The sequence below is a fragment of the Schistocerca cancellata genome, chromosome 1, assembly GCF_023864275.1.
Source record: "Schistocerca cancellata isolate TAMUIC-IGC-003103 chromosome 1, iqSchCanc2.1, whole genome shotgun sequence".
Taxonomy (NCBI): Eukaryota; Metazoa; Arthropoda; class Insecta; order Orthoptera; family Acrididae; genus Schistocerca; species Schistocerca cancellata.
In genome coordinates this window covers 686,620,706-686,637,996 of record NC_064626.1, presented here as the reverse complement: position 1 = coordinate 686,637,996, position 17,291 = coordinate 686,620,706, and the positions used below count along the sequence as shown (strand labels likewise).

General features: G+C 35.9%; 1 protein-coding gene across 1 annotated transcript in view; it reads left to right on the top strand.

Annotated features, from left to right (window-relative positions):
* Positions 1 to 17,291, top strand: part of LOC126094660 (atrial natriuretic peptide-converting enzyme-like) — a 334,285-nt gene that overhangs the window by 297,852 nt on the left and 19,142 nt on the right. The window contains exons 13-15 of the mRNA XM_049909208.1: positions 1,058 to 1,217; positions 2,091 to 2,214; positions 9,450 to 9,598. Coding sequence (XP_049765165.1) covers positions 1,058 to 1,217; positions 2,091 to 2,214; positions 9,450 to 9,598 — 433 coding nt within the window. The remainder of the gene's footprint in view (positions 1 to 1,057; positions 1,218 to 2,090; positions 2,215 to 9,449; positions 9,599 to 17,291) is intronic.

Here is a 17,291-nt window from a genome sequence, read left to right as displayed (position 1 = left end):
ATGATGTTTTCCAAACCCATGTTGACTGTGTGTCAATAGACTGTTTTCTTCGAGATAATTCATAATGTTCGAACACAATATATGTTCGAAAACCCTGCTGCATATCAATGTTAATGATATAGGCCTGTAATTCTGCATTCAAATCTGTTAATTCCTGTCATATGACCATAACCACTTTGGAAGCCTTTTCACGTGTATCATCTGAATACAAATGACAGAGTCACCAATGCACTGCCCTTTTATACCTTGTGTATGCAATACCAATGCCATCTGTATTTCATGACTTTTTGTCACCTCAGTGTAGTACAGCTGCACATTTATTTAATCACTGAGGTTGTCAATGGCTCATCATGAAACAATATATATAGAAAACATGACATGAACATAACACATTAAAAAGTGATAAATGAAAGGTGACATTTTCATTGGAGACTAAAAGAAAGGAAGGAAAATTAGTTTTAAAAGCCCTTCAAAACAATATCATTAGAGGTGGTTCTATAGTACAGTGCCCTCACTTCATACAACATGAAAAATACATACCATTACCTCAAAATTTAGTAGTAGTTCAAAAAACGAAGGTTCAATATTTTGCATCATCCATGTATGAATGCCATTTCTGCCTAGTATCATTTTGCTGAAAGTTGTGAAATTAATGTGTGGCATATTAAATAAGGAAACACATTGCTCCCAACAGAATTTTAAATCAATGGCACTATAAATGAAACATGGTCCATTTATTTCATTATAGAGCACTTGAACATGCTAAATGTCTTACCGTTTCATATCTGAATTAATATGTTGGTAATCTCAATATGAGAATATAGTATTTGTTTACTTACAAAATTTAAGGAATGTTGAATAACTTAGTATCACCTGTATTTGATAAGATGTTACCACAGAGAAATGTATATTCAGTTAAGCATTCTTAATCTGGGAAAGAGTAGTATCTTTGAGGCTATTGAAAGTTACTATGTTTTTACACGTGTCATGTGAACATGTCAATCTGTTTCCATTTATGAATTTCCATTATCATTATATTTAAGTGACTTATTTCTAGTTTCAGCCATTCTGAACCTTCTGGTTGGACGATCCAGCTTGGTATCACAAGACGCCACTCTCACTCATTTTATGGTCAGAAAATGAAAGTTCGGCGTGTTGTTCCACATCCTATGTATAACATGGGTGTTGCTCATGACAATGATGTTGCTCTTTTTCAAGTAAGCTACATAATAAACATTTCATATAAATATAGTCTAGTGCATTTTATTTTATTTTGGCTATTAATCACATTTGCAGATGATTAATTTTAATTCTCTGATTATACACAATGTGTAATATACAGTCACACACTTATTATTTGCTAATGAGCATAATCCACATTATTAAAACAATACCCCCACAATGTGTAATTTACAGTTCCTAGGGCACTGCACGACATTTCTTATAAGCATTACATTACCAAAGCCTATGTGGTTTCAGTATTATGCATGAAGATAGCTCAGATCATAAAATAATTGAACAAATGCATGGGACATTCAAATACACAGTGATGATAAAAGAAGTAAATAATAATAGCAACATAATGTTATGAGTCTGCTTACGAAGGACAAAAATGAGTTTAATCATTAGACAACTCAAATTTGAAGAAAAGCTACAACTTTTCTATTTCATCTCCTGTCATTATGATATGGACTAGTTTATTTTAAATGCTTATGATAAGCCTAACCTCTGAATGTACAGTCTCAAAATTAAATTTTGGATCAACCATCTTTCAGTCCTGATCTCGTCGAGATACACTCTTTTCCTCCACCTAAAGCAGTACATTGAACTTATTTCTTTAAGGAGCAGCTGAATTATTTAATAAGTAGGTGAGAGCTTAGAGTGAAGAATTTTAAGTAAATCATTTTGATACTGATAATGTAAGACATTAAAATCATATTGAATTAAATGGTGATTATGTAGAAAATGGACATAGGAAGTATGTTGTTATAGTCGATAAAGAGTGTTTCTCATTCCAACGGATTAGCCACAGTTTCTGAATTTTGATTCTGTACCATCTATGCATAGTATTAGCATTCCCTTTTTTTCAGTTGAAGACAAGGGTCCGATTCCATGAACATTTGCTACCCGTCTGCTTACCCCCTGCCAATCATGAGCTTCACCCTGGTACACGCTGCACTGTCATTGGATGGGGCAAAAAGGAGGATAAAGATGGTACGTTATAATTGTTACATTTAATTTGCTGAAGCCCAGAAATCTTACATTGTGTTTCCATAAAAATATGTGGCTGATGACAGCAAAACATTAAATACACAATAAAAAAGTTCAAAAAGATAGGGCATTTATAACAACAAAAATGTATTGTATTCACATTGATTAAAAAACATTTACCTTAAACAGTTAAATAATGAAAATAGGAATCAAAATTCTACCAGAAATGAAAGCAACCATCACATATACAAATGGCAAAACATAGTGTCTATTTTACTACCAGTATACAAAACTATAAACATTATGTGCAAATACATACATATGCTATGAGTCATAAAAATGCCTACATATTATTTCTTTACATGATCTCTGCATCTTAGAACAATACAGAATAAGTAGAATATTATGCCTAGAACAAGATTAAAAAATGCAAAGAAATTTCATGCACTGTTGATCACTGCATACACATTACATTTAGGAGACGGTTAAGATTTCAATTATACAGAGGAAAACTTAAGGTCATATAGTTAATTCAAGTTTGCATTCAGGTAATCATCAACAGAATAGCAAGTATGTTGCATTATTACTTCCTTTACATTGTTTTGAAAGGTATTGATTTTATTCCTAATTATCTCTATCGGTACACTCTTTATTTGTTCAGGCAGTCATGTAGTATGCTAATGTTATATTCTAATGCAGAATAAGTCAATGTATAACAAAAAATAACATGATATGAAAATAAATTTACATTACTTGCAGTCTTTTTACATTCAGTGTGCATTAAATTATAAGGTTGGGAGTATGTACCATCAAAGTGGAAAGAGAGTATATTGTAAAACCAGAAAGAGCACGTATTGTACAGGTAAATTGATATTTCTATTCAACTGACATCGTCATGGTAGATCATTGAGATTCTTGGGACTAGTAACAGTTATATAATACATCACTTTCGTGCAGACACAAATACTTAGTGAACTTCCCAAAGGAAGCTGTGCAGGTTGCAGAAGCAGTGATGAATTGAAAATGTCTTAGCAGCTGACTTGAACTTTGTTGCATCATTTATATATTTAATTTCTGGGGAACCTTGTTGTAAATAACTTTCCCAAATGGGTAATGCATGGCTGGTATTGATGGCTCTGTATGAAAGTTCCTGTTTTGTCTTGTTGCCACGAGAATGAATATTTTCATTTTTTGGAAGAGAGTAGGTATTTTCCATTGCATATTTTTTTTCACAAAACAGCTATCTTATACACATAAATACATGGAAGTAGGAGGATTTCCAGCTTTTTAAAGAGTGATCTTTGGGTTTTGTTTTACTTTACTCCTTCCATTATTCTTACAGTCCTTTTTTGCAGTCTGGGCTTTTGGGTGAGAAACAAGTTACCCTAGAAAATAATTCCACATTTCACTTATGAATTTCTATAGGCAATGTATACAGTTCTTAGATAATCTTTGTTGCAGCATACTTCTAATGTTGTCATTAAATAACATGCAGTACTTAACAGTTCTTCAATGTGCATCTCCCATTTAAAATGATTTTGGTGCCATAAACTGAACTTTAGGTTGTTTACACTATGCTGCTTCTTATCAGACACTTGAATATGAACGATTTGTTCACCTTTTTTCACACTGTAAAAATTTAGTGCTACTGTCTTACTTGGATTTATTACTAACTTATTGTGGCTTAACCAGTTTCCAATATTCTTCAGTGTTTCTGTTGTAGACTTCTGAAGCATTTCCATTTCTTTCCCACTAACTAGCACACCAGTATCAACAGCAAACTGAATGGTGTTCTCACAGAAGTTGTTTAGGTCATTCAAATATAATAAAAATAGAAGAGGACTGACCACTGAAACTTGTGACATTTTATTTTTAATGGTTTCATATTTTGAATAAAGTTGAGTTAATCTGTTGAAACTTCAGTGTTGTACTCCCTCCACTTGCTTTCATCACATAAGTATGATTTTATCCAGTTGTTGTATGTTTATCTGATGCCCATGGCAATGCATGCTTAGGCAGTAGTGCAGTGTAATGTATGATATCAAAAGCCATGGATAGATCAAGACTTATTCCAATGAAATTTTCACCATTATCTAGTTTTTTAAGTACTTCACTTAAAAGTTCAAAAATTGTTGTATCAGGTGATCAGTCCTTGCTGAAACTATCTTGTGCTGTAGATGCTATTTTGTGCTTTTCCAGGAAATCTACCATTTTCCTTTGAAAAATTTTTCTTGCATATTTTGAGAATATAGACAGTAAAGCAATGGGCCTGTAGGGAGCCACTTCAAGCTTTTTATCTTTTCTGCATAGTGATTTGAACTTGACACTTTTTAGCAATGATGGGAAAGTTCCAGTTTTAAAGGAACTGTTACAAAGGTGAGCTAATGGTTCAACAATGATGCTCCTCATTTTTCAATAACACTGCTGTAAGATCCATATATTCCATGGGAGTTGCTAATTTTTAAAGTTCTGATAAATGAAAGGACTTATTTTTGGGTTATTAGGAAGAGATAAAGTGGAGCAGGATTTATGTTGGTATTTTTAGATGATATTGGACTGTTTTTAAAGCATAGTTTTATTTCAGTAACCAACTGCTCACTTACATTGTTAAAATAAGTACTGAACACATTTGCGATTTCCTCAGGATTAGTAATTTCTTTGCTTTTACACTTCGGATAAATACTATAATACTGGGGAAAATTATCATCAATTTGCTGTTTCATTATTATCCATACAGCTTTCGTTTTGTTATTCAAATTATTTATATAGCAGTCATTTTCCATTATTTTGGCTTCTTTCATCACTTTTTTAAGTATCATTTTATATATTATTTGAAATATACATGGAATTCATTAATTCTTTATTCTTGATACTGTGGAAGACTGGAATATCTCATATAATCTTTTTTTTCAGTACGTGACTTACATATACCTGTTGTCAATCAGCAGCTTTTTCTGTTAAGATTAAAAGATTTTATCTTCTGTTTTTTAATTGGAAATGATGTATTAAATCAATATGAAAAGACATCCATAAATATGCTGAATTTTTCATCCTTGCTTTTACAAACATCATTGCTTTTGCACACATGCTTTATACACATCAATGTCTGAAGGTTCTTGTTGTTTTCATTGGTTTTGTTTGCATATTTATGCTCAGTATATAAGATATTTAAAGAAGCTGTGCACAGTGGTCACTGAAACCTGTGTTGACATTTCTAGCTGCGTATTCATGACTTTCTTTATCAATACCACATCAATAACAGTACTGGATACTGACCCTGATAGGGGAATTTGTAAATGGAAGTAAGTTGTATGTTGCAAAGTAAGCCATAAGATCTCTCCTGTCTTTTGAAACTTGGTTGAAGTCATTGTTAAAATCTCCACATATTATAACTGTTTTTTATTGAGGTTAATTCTACAACAGAAATTTCAAAACTGCATTCTTTTCCTAACTTTTCTAAAGATTTTAAGTGGTAATACTTGATAAATCTTTCACAAACATACTTATTCATTCATGAGTACACATTCTTCTGTAGAAATGAAATGCCATAACAGCACCCTGTATAATTATAATTGCTGACCTCTCATCAGTTAGCCAATGTTCACTAAAGAACAAAAGATACTTTTTTAATTAATCTGATGGTATGACAATAATATTTGTAGCTCATTGACTTTGTTTTGCAGTGACTGTATATTTTAATGGACTGCTATAAACTTCGGGCTTCTGCTTAACATGTTTCATCCATCACTTATCTTTTTTTGTGTCTGTATTCTTTTCACTATAATCTGAGCAGCAGTTTTGCGCTACACTATGGAGACACTATCTTTATCTGTGGTCAGTAAAAATTCTTACATCTTATTAATGGATACCTTCCTCTAACAGGTTGTGTTCATGTTGTGGGTAGTTTAAATGTTTGGCATGAGGGACAATTGCATCATCTGATGGTGCAGTTGTTTCTGCAGCTGAATATGCTGCCACTTCTGGTATTTATTTTTTCTCTTTTCCAGGTTGTGTTGTTCCACCTGCTGCCACTGCTATCATAGCTACTTCCCTCTCCACATTTACTTCTGTAGTTAATGTTTCTTTATGGTCTATTTCTACTGCAGCTGAGTTAATTGCTAAGGAAGGTACTTTGCAACTCTTTACAGTTGGCAATGAAATTGTGCCACATTTCTGACTTCTAGAAAAAATACTTTTCACTAGCACTTTGAGATTCTGGCTGAATAGTGATTTGTCCAATTTATTTAGATGCCATGCTTTCTTTCCAGATCATCAATAGTGAGGAAAAAAAATATTTGAAGTGGTCTTGGAGATCTTTCTTTTAAGACCTGTTTGCTTTTCGGATCTCTTTATTTACTCAAGAAGATTCAATAAGGTCATGCCTGTCCTGTTTGCCTATCACAGTTGCTTTTGGTCTCTTAACGTACATAGTGCATCTCTGAAGACTCTGTTTGCTACTTTTAATTCTTTTTTTATACATATCGTTAAAGTGGCTTAATATTATGACCCATTGATTTCATGACACACAATTACTGTTATCTTGTAAGCCTCATACAGATTTCACAACACTTGTAGTATTGAGATCTTGCTGGAAATGAAGAATTCCCACAGTACCTGTTTTGTGGCTGTCAGCAGGCTTGACTGTACTAATATCTTTTTGTGACAGTTTGTTTATGTTGTCATGACAGATTTTACTGATGTATTTTGCATTGTTCTTTTTATTTCTGGCAATTCAAATTGATACACTTGGTGTGAACTGACAAACTCATCCATTTTATTTTCACCCGATTTCTTAAAGCAACCTCATATCCTTGTAAGACAAGTTCAGGTTTTGGACATTTCTTTGTTCACTCTATGTCAGAAATTGCCTGAATTTTTCATGTTGTAGTTCAAATAAGCTTGTAACCAGATACCCCTGCGTCAGAACATGTGGCTTTCAGTTCTTTATGCAATGTTTCTGGTACCTGAGATTCATGATTAGCGTGACATTTTTTGGTCACAACTAAACAACCATTACACTTCATTCCTCAAGCACGTGATATGTTTGTGATATGTTTTCTTGATCTTCTTTCACAAAACAATGCAACTGATACCACTTACACATCCATCAGCATATTCTAATAGCACTTGATATGATTTTGCACCTTATAGGTAGTAAATGCTCACTATTTACAGAGCCATTTTCTGCTACATCTGCATATATTGCTAACTTGAAATTATCCAATTCACAGACATAGTTTGTTGAAGAGCAAGCTGCCCATTTTTTCACTCTATCTTGACATGCTCAATCTTTGGCTTACCAGAAGAATTACTGGCTTGATCTGTGAGTCATGCAATGGATTCCTCCACTTACTGAAAACATATCAGTTTCTTTTTTTTTTTTTATAAAGAGAGAATAAAAGAAACTGTTTCTAGACTATAAATGCAGGAAATATTATGTTCCTTGAAAACAGGAGTGGTGGCTGATCATTGTGATAGTCTCTTCATTCATTTTGTTAAACAATGTAAACTTCAGGTTGAAATATCAGTAATATTAGGAAAAAGATGACAAAAGCCTTCTTCAGAAAAGAAAAAAAACACATACACACATTAACCCCCCCCCCTCCAAACACACACACACACACACACACACACACACACACACACACACACACACACACACACACACACACACACACACACGCACACACACACACACACACACACACACACACACACACACAAGACCACCATCTCCAGCAGCTCAGACTGTGAGATTAAATTAAATCTAGATTTCTTAGGCATGTTAATGTATATCAACACAACTCAGGATCAGTCAATATTGCCAAACATGGCAACTTTACCAAACATTTTGAATTCCAGTAACTTTTTAAACTATGATTTTTTTGGAAAATTGAAATATTTGTTGAAGAGAGGGGAATAAGGTCTTTCTCATAAGATACTCCAAATTAGAAATAAACAACTATTTGCTCACTGAAAATTTCACGTTCATGTAGTTTACATTAATATTGCTAATATTCCTTTAAAGAAAATTTTCCCACATGAATTAATTATATTATTGTTATTATTAATTAGAAAACTGCTCATTGAGTACTGAAGTTTTGAATCTCTGCTTGAGTAAGAAATTGAATTTTCTTAACAACAGTATCTGTTGTGTGTGTACTATTAACAAAACAAAATCAAACAAGAAAAAAAACGTTACTTCAGGAGTGGTGTAAGAACACATAGGATAGCTCCACTTCATTGTGTTACATACTATTAACCCACTTCATTGTCATGAATTTTTTAGTGTTCCCTGCAGGCAAAACATTTTCTGGATTCTTAGAAACCATGCAAGCTGTCTTGTTGTGGAGCCAGCAGAGGAGTAGTATCTCTCTCTCTCTCTCTCTCCCTCTCTCTCTCTTACATGTTTGGCCTTTCTATTGTTTGCTTATGATTGTTGTGAAAGATTTTAAACCAATGACTGCTGTACCCTTAAGGCCATATATGATTCTAGCTTCTGAAGCAATAGGGAGGGAGTTATAAAAGGAAATCAAGAGGCTTATTTAGAATAGTGAAAATTTATTTTGCCTGGAGGATTTAAGTATATGGTCAGTGAAATAGAAAAATGCATCATTGTTGAAGTCCTGTTCCTTCAAAAATCCAACTGGTGTTCAGAGAATTATTTTATTTTATCATGAAATTCTTATCATATGATTCTGTACTATTTTCTCAACTGTCACCCATTATAATACAATAACTATTATTTACTAACTTTGAACAAGCTGGAGTAACTTGGGTCAGCAACTTTTGTTGATCAATAGAATGAAAAACAAGTCCTAGTTGCAAATATTTTATTTTTCATTTAATGATTAGTCTCGGGCGAGACCCATTTTCAAATCAACATAACAAAGTCAAAAGTGGCATTTTCAAATGTGTCAAAAAATGTGTAATGTACATTGATAGTGCATACAGATAATTGAGATTAAAAGTGAAAAGTTTTTGACTAGTGAGATGTAAAATTTTGAAGTGCATATCTACCAGACCAAGTGATTCAGCTATACCTTCATTTGATAAAATTTTAAAATCTTAACTGTCAACAAAAAAATCTCAGTACAGAATTTATAACAAAACAAATGTATCTATTAGTGTTAATTATAAATTAATAAACAGAGATGTAGGAATGTACATTATGTAGTAATTTTAAGTTTCAGGAGTGTATTCTGTAAATCCAATTGTATATACATATTTTGTTCCAGCATCGGAATATGAACCAGCTGTGAATGAAGTTGTTGTTCCTGTCCTGAATCGAAATCTGTGCAATATGTGGTTAGTGCACAAAGATCTGAATGTGACTGAAGGCATGATATGTGCAGGTTATGCGGAGGGTGGGAAAGATGCATGTCAGGTAACGTATTGACCTAAATCATTTTATTTTTCTGGTTCATGGCACAGTTTAGTCTCTTCTTTTATGTTGATATTATATGTGTTGGGATATTGTAGAACACAAAAATTTTTAATACTATCAGACAAAAAAAAAAAAAAAAGAAAAGAAAAGAAACACCTAGAAGGGGAGTAGAAAACAAAAATGAACTTCATGAACTGAGAGGGCATGTGATGTTATTTCAGTGACTACAAGATAGTCAAATTTACAAAGAAATTGGCGGCAGTATTAGCCCAGTTATCAGTAAGACATTGTGCCACCTCTGGCCTCAGAGCATGCACTGATTCAGTCAGCTAAGGTATCATAAAACTGTTGTCATCCTCTCCTGAGGCAAGGTGTTCCATAACTGTTATAACAGGTCCTTGATATCCCAGATACAGGCAATGAGATGGAATTGATGTCCAATTTGGCACTATATGTTGCATGAGGGACTCATTTGGGGATCCTGCTGGCCATGAGAGTACCTCAGTGTCATGCAGACATTTCCTAGAGACAAATGCCATATGTGGATGAGCACTGGTTTGTTGAAAAACAGCACTGCAATATTGTCAAATGAGACGTAACACGTGAAGACCCAAGATGCCCATTATGTACTTGTCATGCTGCCAGAATTCCCTCCGTCACTACTATCCATGACCTCAAGTCATAGCAAATAGCTCCCCACAAAATGATGCCCGAAGTAAAATCACTGTGTCTCTCCAGAACATTGGAAGAATGGGACCTCTCCCCATACTGCCACTATGATGGTCATCTGGGGTAGTGCACAATTGTGATTCATCACTAGGAAAACAATGCGACACCATTCATCAGCAATCAATGCTTCCCTGTCATGGCACAGCTCTGAACACAGCCATTCATGTTGTCCTGTCATTGGCAGTCTGTGTGTGGTACAATAATTCCCTAGTACATTTGTGGCTAGTCTCTGAACAATGGCACAGAATTAAACTGAATGTTGCAGGGAGCCAATTACTTGTTCTTGGATGGCAAGTGAGGTTCATGCACAATCTCTTTTTTGATGGTCAGATGTGTTTGACCAGCACATTGATGAAGAGTATGTGTACCCTCATATTCCCATGCAGTCCAACACTGGACCACTATTATACAAATGCCCCATAAATATGAATATTGCACAGTTTGACCAGCTGGCCAAATGGAGACCCACAATGGGGGAGGAGGAGGAGGAGATTAGTGTTTAACGTCCCGTCGACAACGAGGTCATTAGAGACGGAGCGCAAGCTCGGGTGAGGGAAGGATGGGGAAGGAAATCGGCCGTTCCCTTTCAAAGGAACCATCCTGGCATTTGCCTGAAGCGATTTAGGGAAATCACGGAAAACCTAAATCGGGATGGCTGGAGACGGGATTGAACCGTCATCCTCCCGAATGCGAGTCCAGTGTGCTAACCACTGCGCCACCTCGCTCCCTTTCAAACTCATTCAGGTGCTGATAATGCATTATCACATACATACATGATATCATTCAACATCCGACACATTCCATTCCCCTTATGGTCAATATTCAGGGATATAGCATTAATGCCTATTTAAAGCAAGAAACTTCATATGGGCATATGCCCTATTTCAAATGGTTTCCTAAATACAGCACATTCAGCATATATTTGTTTTTGGGCTAGTGGTACACACACATCTTACCCACCCTAACTCTTTGACATTTTATTCTAGCCTAACCTATCTCATTGCCTTCAACCCCTTCACTCAAGACATATTTCTGAAGTAGTGTGAGGGATTGAGAGTGTATCCAAGAGGAGCATTGGTTAACTATGTTTACTCTTGCACTGGTTAAAATGTCATGCACCTACACCAATGAAGAATTTACAGATATGATGTATATTTACAGCCTCTGCAATGCTAGTGCTCCTGCTGCTGTCAAATAAAACCGTCAGCACTTTCTGACACATGAGATTCCTGATCGTAATGTGCTTACCAGTGATTTTAGCACACTGCAAGAAACAGATTTTCTTTCAAGTTCCCATTTTTTTCTAAATATGCATTTCAATAAAATATACAGGGACAGAAACACATTGCTGAAATGGTGCAGCCAGCAGATGATGACTTTCCGCATGTATCAATGTCCCACGTGCACATGTATGGTTAACATTACATTTCACATACAGCAGGTATGGAATCTTCACATTGGCAACAGTGCCATACAGCTTGAATTTTGGCACTAATTAAATGACAATTGTCATTTACTGCCATTAGCACTATTCACCGATGAAGCCACATTTAGACGGAACTGGACCAACAACACAAGTGATAAACATCAACTCTCATGGTAAAATCCGCATGTTACAGTGGAAATCGTTTTCCATGTTCATTTTTCAATCAATTTTTGGCGTGGCATGATTGGTAACATGTTGATAAGTCCAGTCATTTTAGAAGAGCAAATGATGGGATAGAATTACTTGCATTTTTTAGGAAATTCATTTGTTGAACACCTTGAGGAGGTTCCTTTGGCCATGCAATCTGCAATACACTTCCAGCATGACAGAGCCCTTCCACAATCTACCAGATGTGTGAGGGGACCTCTCAATACCATGTATCCTAATTACTGAATTGGTTGTAGTAGTACTATAAACTGGGCACCAAGATTGCCAGACCTCATGCCATTAGATTTTTGTTTATCAGGTTGAATGAAGTCTGAGGTGTACAAATGAATAGTGAATGTGCAGGATGAACTGTTTGATCATGTCATGGATGCTGCTGCCCTTATTAGCAACCACAGGCCCTTGGAGAAGCAACACAACATACTCTCCCAAGAGCGCACAAATGCAAGGAGGACGGGGGGGGGGGGGAGGCACCAACCACTCCCCATTAGCTTACAGGGAAAGGAGAAAATATGTTTTAGGCAGTGTTTTCTTTCAAGAAAATTATTTAAAATTCAGTATTATGCAGGTTTTTAAGAAGGTCAGAACTGAAAGTCTTTTATGATTAGTTATGAATCACCATTTGTCTTCCAGAATATTAGAAAGACTCCATACTTCCTGGTCTAGCCCCCTCCGCCCTCCTCCCTACCAGATTATCAAATGGGTGCCCTTGCACAAATGCATTGAAGTTGGTGGTGGGATATTCAAACATTTATTGAGAATTGCACAGCACCTGTAATGTGATGTGTACAATAATGCTTCAAGTGATATTTGATAAAACACATCTTGTACACACACACACACACACACACAGAGAGAGAGAGAGAGAGAGAGATATTGCTATATATACATATATCCTGTTGGTGTCATGGTGGAAGGGGGCAGTAGAGACTCAAATGATATAATTGTGAAATCTTCAATAATAATATAAAAATCAGAAAGGGTATAGAATATAGATTCAGATTAGGCACATATGTTATAGTAGTAACAAGTGGCTGAATGTCATAAATCAATACATACTGTAGATCTGTTTTATATGGCAGATGTTTTTGGTGCACATTTGGATCTAAAAAAGCCCAGAAGAATTTTATGGTAAGAACTCCAGAGACGGGAACTTGCCCTTCAGTATATTCTCTCTTCTCGTTACCCCCCAGGCCTCAACCTCCACTAATTTCAAGTTGCTGCCCCTCGTACAACACCTGTCATTCAACAACATCTTTGCCTCTGTACTTCTGCCTTGACTGACATCTCTGCCCAACCTCTTTGCATGTACATATGTCTGCCTGTGATATATGTGTGGATGGATGTGTGTGTGTGTGCGTGCGCGCGAGTCTTTCCGCTCCCAGGATTGGAATGACTCCTTACCCTCTCCCTTAAAACCCACATCCTTTTGTCTTTCCCTCTCCTTCCCTCTTTCCTGGTGAAGCAACCTTGGGTTGTGAAAGCTTGAAATTTATGTGTGTGTTTGTGTGTTTTTTATTGTGTCTACCTACCAGTGCTCTCTCTTTTGGTAAGTCACAGCATCTTTGTTTTTTATATATATTTTTCCCATGTGGAAGTTTCCCTCTATTATATAAATGTGAATAACTTTTGAAATACCAAGTTTTCAGAAAAAAAAGATGTTCTTTGGAAAGACAGAAATGAGTGCTTTTAAACAAAGTTGACCAGTTCTAAAACTAATCATCAGCAGCAGGTTTGAACTTCGAATGGCATAAGTTATAGTTTTATTGGATCTTAAATTCAGAATAATTCATTAATGAAAATGTTTCCTCAAAAATCTAATTATGTTATTGTCCGTGATCTGAAAACTATACAGTGAATAACAAAGTTTAGAGAAATATAGCAGGAAGAAAAACTTAAATAATTCATATGTGATCAGAAACCTCCTTTATGATTTGCAGATAACAAGTAGTAGACATTACTGCACTCAATAGGAATGCTTGTTGCAATTATAATCTGTCTACATGCTGCTTTAGAAAATGTGAATATATGTATTAAAATAGATAAGTGGTGTATATACAATCACTTGCATTGCACATTACAGTAAAAAATGTGTAGTGATAACTTCCATAATTATTTGTGCTAGGTACTTCAACTGTAAAGATTTACCTATCCTCAGTTACATATAATTACCCCCTCTCTCCCTCAAATTACACACTTATAATGTATGCATGGGCTTTTTCACATGTAAGAGTTTTAATTCATTTGCGGATTATTTATCTCATTTAATTTTATATTCCTTCCTAACTAAGCAAACTTAGATCAATATTCTGAAGCATTTATACAACTGCAAGTGAAAGCTATTTTGAATCATCGTGCCCTGTTATAGCATTACAAAATGTATGGGTTCACTTCAAAGTTACCAACTAGTCAACAAAATTACTATTAAGCTAAACAAAACACATTCACTATGCAAATGAAATCTCAGTTGAAGTGTACATAAATACACATGTAGACTCAATTTTTGAAAAGATTTGAAGGAAAAATTCTCATTTAGTACCTCACAGTGTAATGAAACTACTAATTGATGTAAGATTACAAGATTTTCTCATGTTATTCAGATATTCATATGATTGTTCAGTCACAAATTTTACATTGTACATAAAAATAAACTAAAAACCTTACTGATGAATCAGACATGAAAAACCAGTCACAGAGTTTTGGTTATCTAACTTAAGTGAACAGAACTGATGATTATAAAGAAGAGCTCCACACTTGCAAGATAACTTAATACATTTACACTAAAGCATAAATTACAAACATAATGAGTTAGTGCTGAAATGGAGAGCAAGCACCTGAACCACAGAATGAAGAGGTACATACATAAAGATATCACACACTAAAATGAATCACTGACATCTATGTCCACTGATCAATAATATCACTTGACGCTACACCATCCCCCGTTTTTGGTACTCATGGTAAACAGTTTCTCCAGTCCGTGTGATCACTGGAACAATAGATGGAGGGTCTGTAGGTAGTACGATGTGGTCCATAGCCCAAGGTCTGTGTGGCCTCCAGAGGTCATGGTTTGTAGCGACCACACTTGAAGTCCAATTATCCTGTACGTCGAGGTAAGCAGATTTCAACTGCTCTATGTAGACTGTTTCATGCTTTCCATTCCAGTCTATCATGAAGTTGTTTGGCAATCAGCACAGCATTCAGAACAGACCTGTATATGTTGGATGGGAGGGGAACTTACAGTGTCATCCCATAGACAGACATGCACTGATGTGACCAGATGCTTAAGTATGAAAATTCCATTGTTGCCATGATGTTGCTGAGGATGCATATTGACCCATGACATTCTCTATTCTAATCATCTGCTGAAAGTGGACCTATGTTCTTCTGATGGTAGAACTGTAGGTTTATTGGTCAGTAGATCAGCAGCTAAGCATACTTACTCACCAAACACAAACTCTGCTGGTAAACAAACTAGATCCTCCTTCACTGCTGATCTAAGGCCTAACACCAGATGCAAAGCTTCTGTCCACTTAGAACCATGCACCATTATTGCAGTCTTCAGAGACTGGTGAAATCTTTCAACTTACTCATTGCTTTCTGGGTGGTAATGAGTTGTTTGAATGTGACTACAGCCACAGATCTGTAGCAGCTCTTGAAACAGACAAGCCTCAAATTGCCTTCTATGGTCAGACATGATCACTTGCAGTACGCCATGGTGAGCAAACCAACCTACCAGTAGTGTCATAGCCACAGTGGCTGCTGAAATATTGGAAACTGGGAGTGCTTCTGGATAATGGATAAAATGATCCACCACCACCAACACATGCCTGTAATTTTCAGAACATGGAAGAGGTCCCACCAAATCACTATGTAGGTCTATAAAATAGGCTATAAATTCAGCAAATGTCCCATAGGCACATGCACATGCCTGCCCACCTTACTCTTCTGACACTGTAAACAACATTGAGCCCAGTGCCAGGAATTCTTTCTAATTCTGTCCCACATGACATGTTTTGCCAGCAGTTTAGTTGAAGCCCAGACTACCAGGTATGCTAAATTATGAAAGGTGCAGAAAATCTCTTTCCTGTGTCTCAATGAAAAGTAAGCATGTAATCTACCCTGTGATGTATCACACCATAAGGTAAATCCCAGCTCTTTCATCTCCATTTATCAAACACAGAACAATGTGATTGATTAACCAACAACTGAGCCAACTCAGAGTCTTTCTTTTAATCAACAATTTTTTCTCCCAATAGACTGCCTTGATACTGGCACAGCTTTGTGATAAATAATCAGCTGCCACATTATTCATGCTACGTATGTGTCTAATGTCTGTGGAGTATTGTGCTGTGAGTCTGACATGTGACATTGACAGTGTGACACTGTCTGTTATCTAGTAAAAGAATGCTGTAAGCGGTGCATGATCTGTATGAATTCTAAAGTGCATGCCTTCCAGGTATTCTTTGGAGAATTTAACCACTGTATGAATGGCTAGTAATTCACAATCTATAGTGTTCCAATTGTGCTGTGCTTCTTTCTAGAGGCAGGGAAAAAATGACAAGAGTTGCCAGTCACCATTGATCCTCTGTTGTAATGTCACGCTGCCTGCCTCCTGGCTGGCATCAACTATGGTTCTGAATAGGATGCTGTACTAGCACAGCCTCTGCTGTAACATCCTGAACATCCTCAAAGACCTTCAGTAGGTTCTCATTCTATGGTACATACTTGTTCCCTGAGGTGATCTTTCCCTTTGGAAGTGCAGTAAAAGGAACCTATTTTGCAGCTGCTTGTGGAAAATGGCATCAGTAGAAAGTAATTGTTCCCAAGAATCTTTGTAATTCCATGAAAGTCCTCAGAAACAGGAAGTCATTGATGAGTTGTACTCTTTTAGGATTTGGAGATACCTTTTGTGGAAATGATGAACCTGAGAAAATGTACACTCTCTTTCCAAAAAGTGCTCTTGTCTTTGTTGATTGTCACATTAAAGTCCTCAATACTTTGTAAAAGGGTTCATAGGTGCTCCTTATGTTGTTCCATATTGTTGGATAAGACAAGATCGTTGTCCATGTAACAAACCAGAAATGGAATCCCTGAAAGAACCTGGTGAATATACCTCTTCCATGATTGTGTGACATCTTTCAACCAAAGGACATGAAGATGAAATGGAACAAATACGAGTAGTGATAGTGGCCTTCTTCCTAATGCCCTTTGTAACTCGAATCTGTGCATATGCCCTTGACTACCTGATGGAGACAAATGTGTTCAGTAATCTGCCTGTCTATGTCATCCTTAGCTGCAGTAAAATTTTCT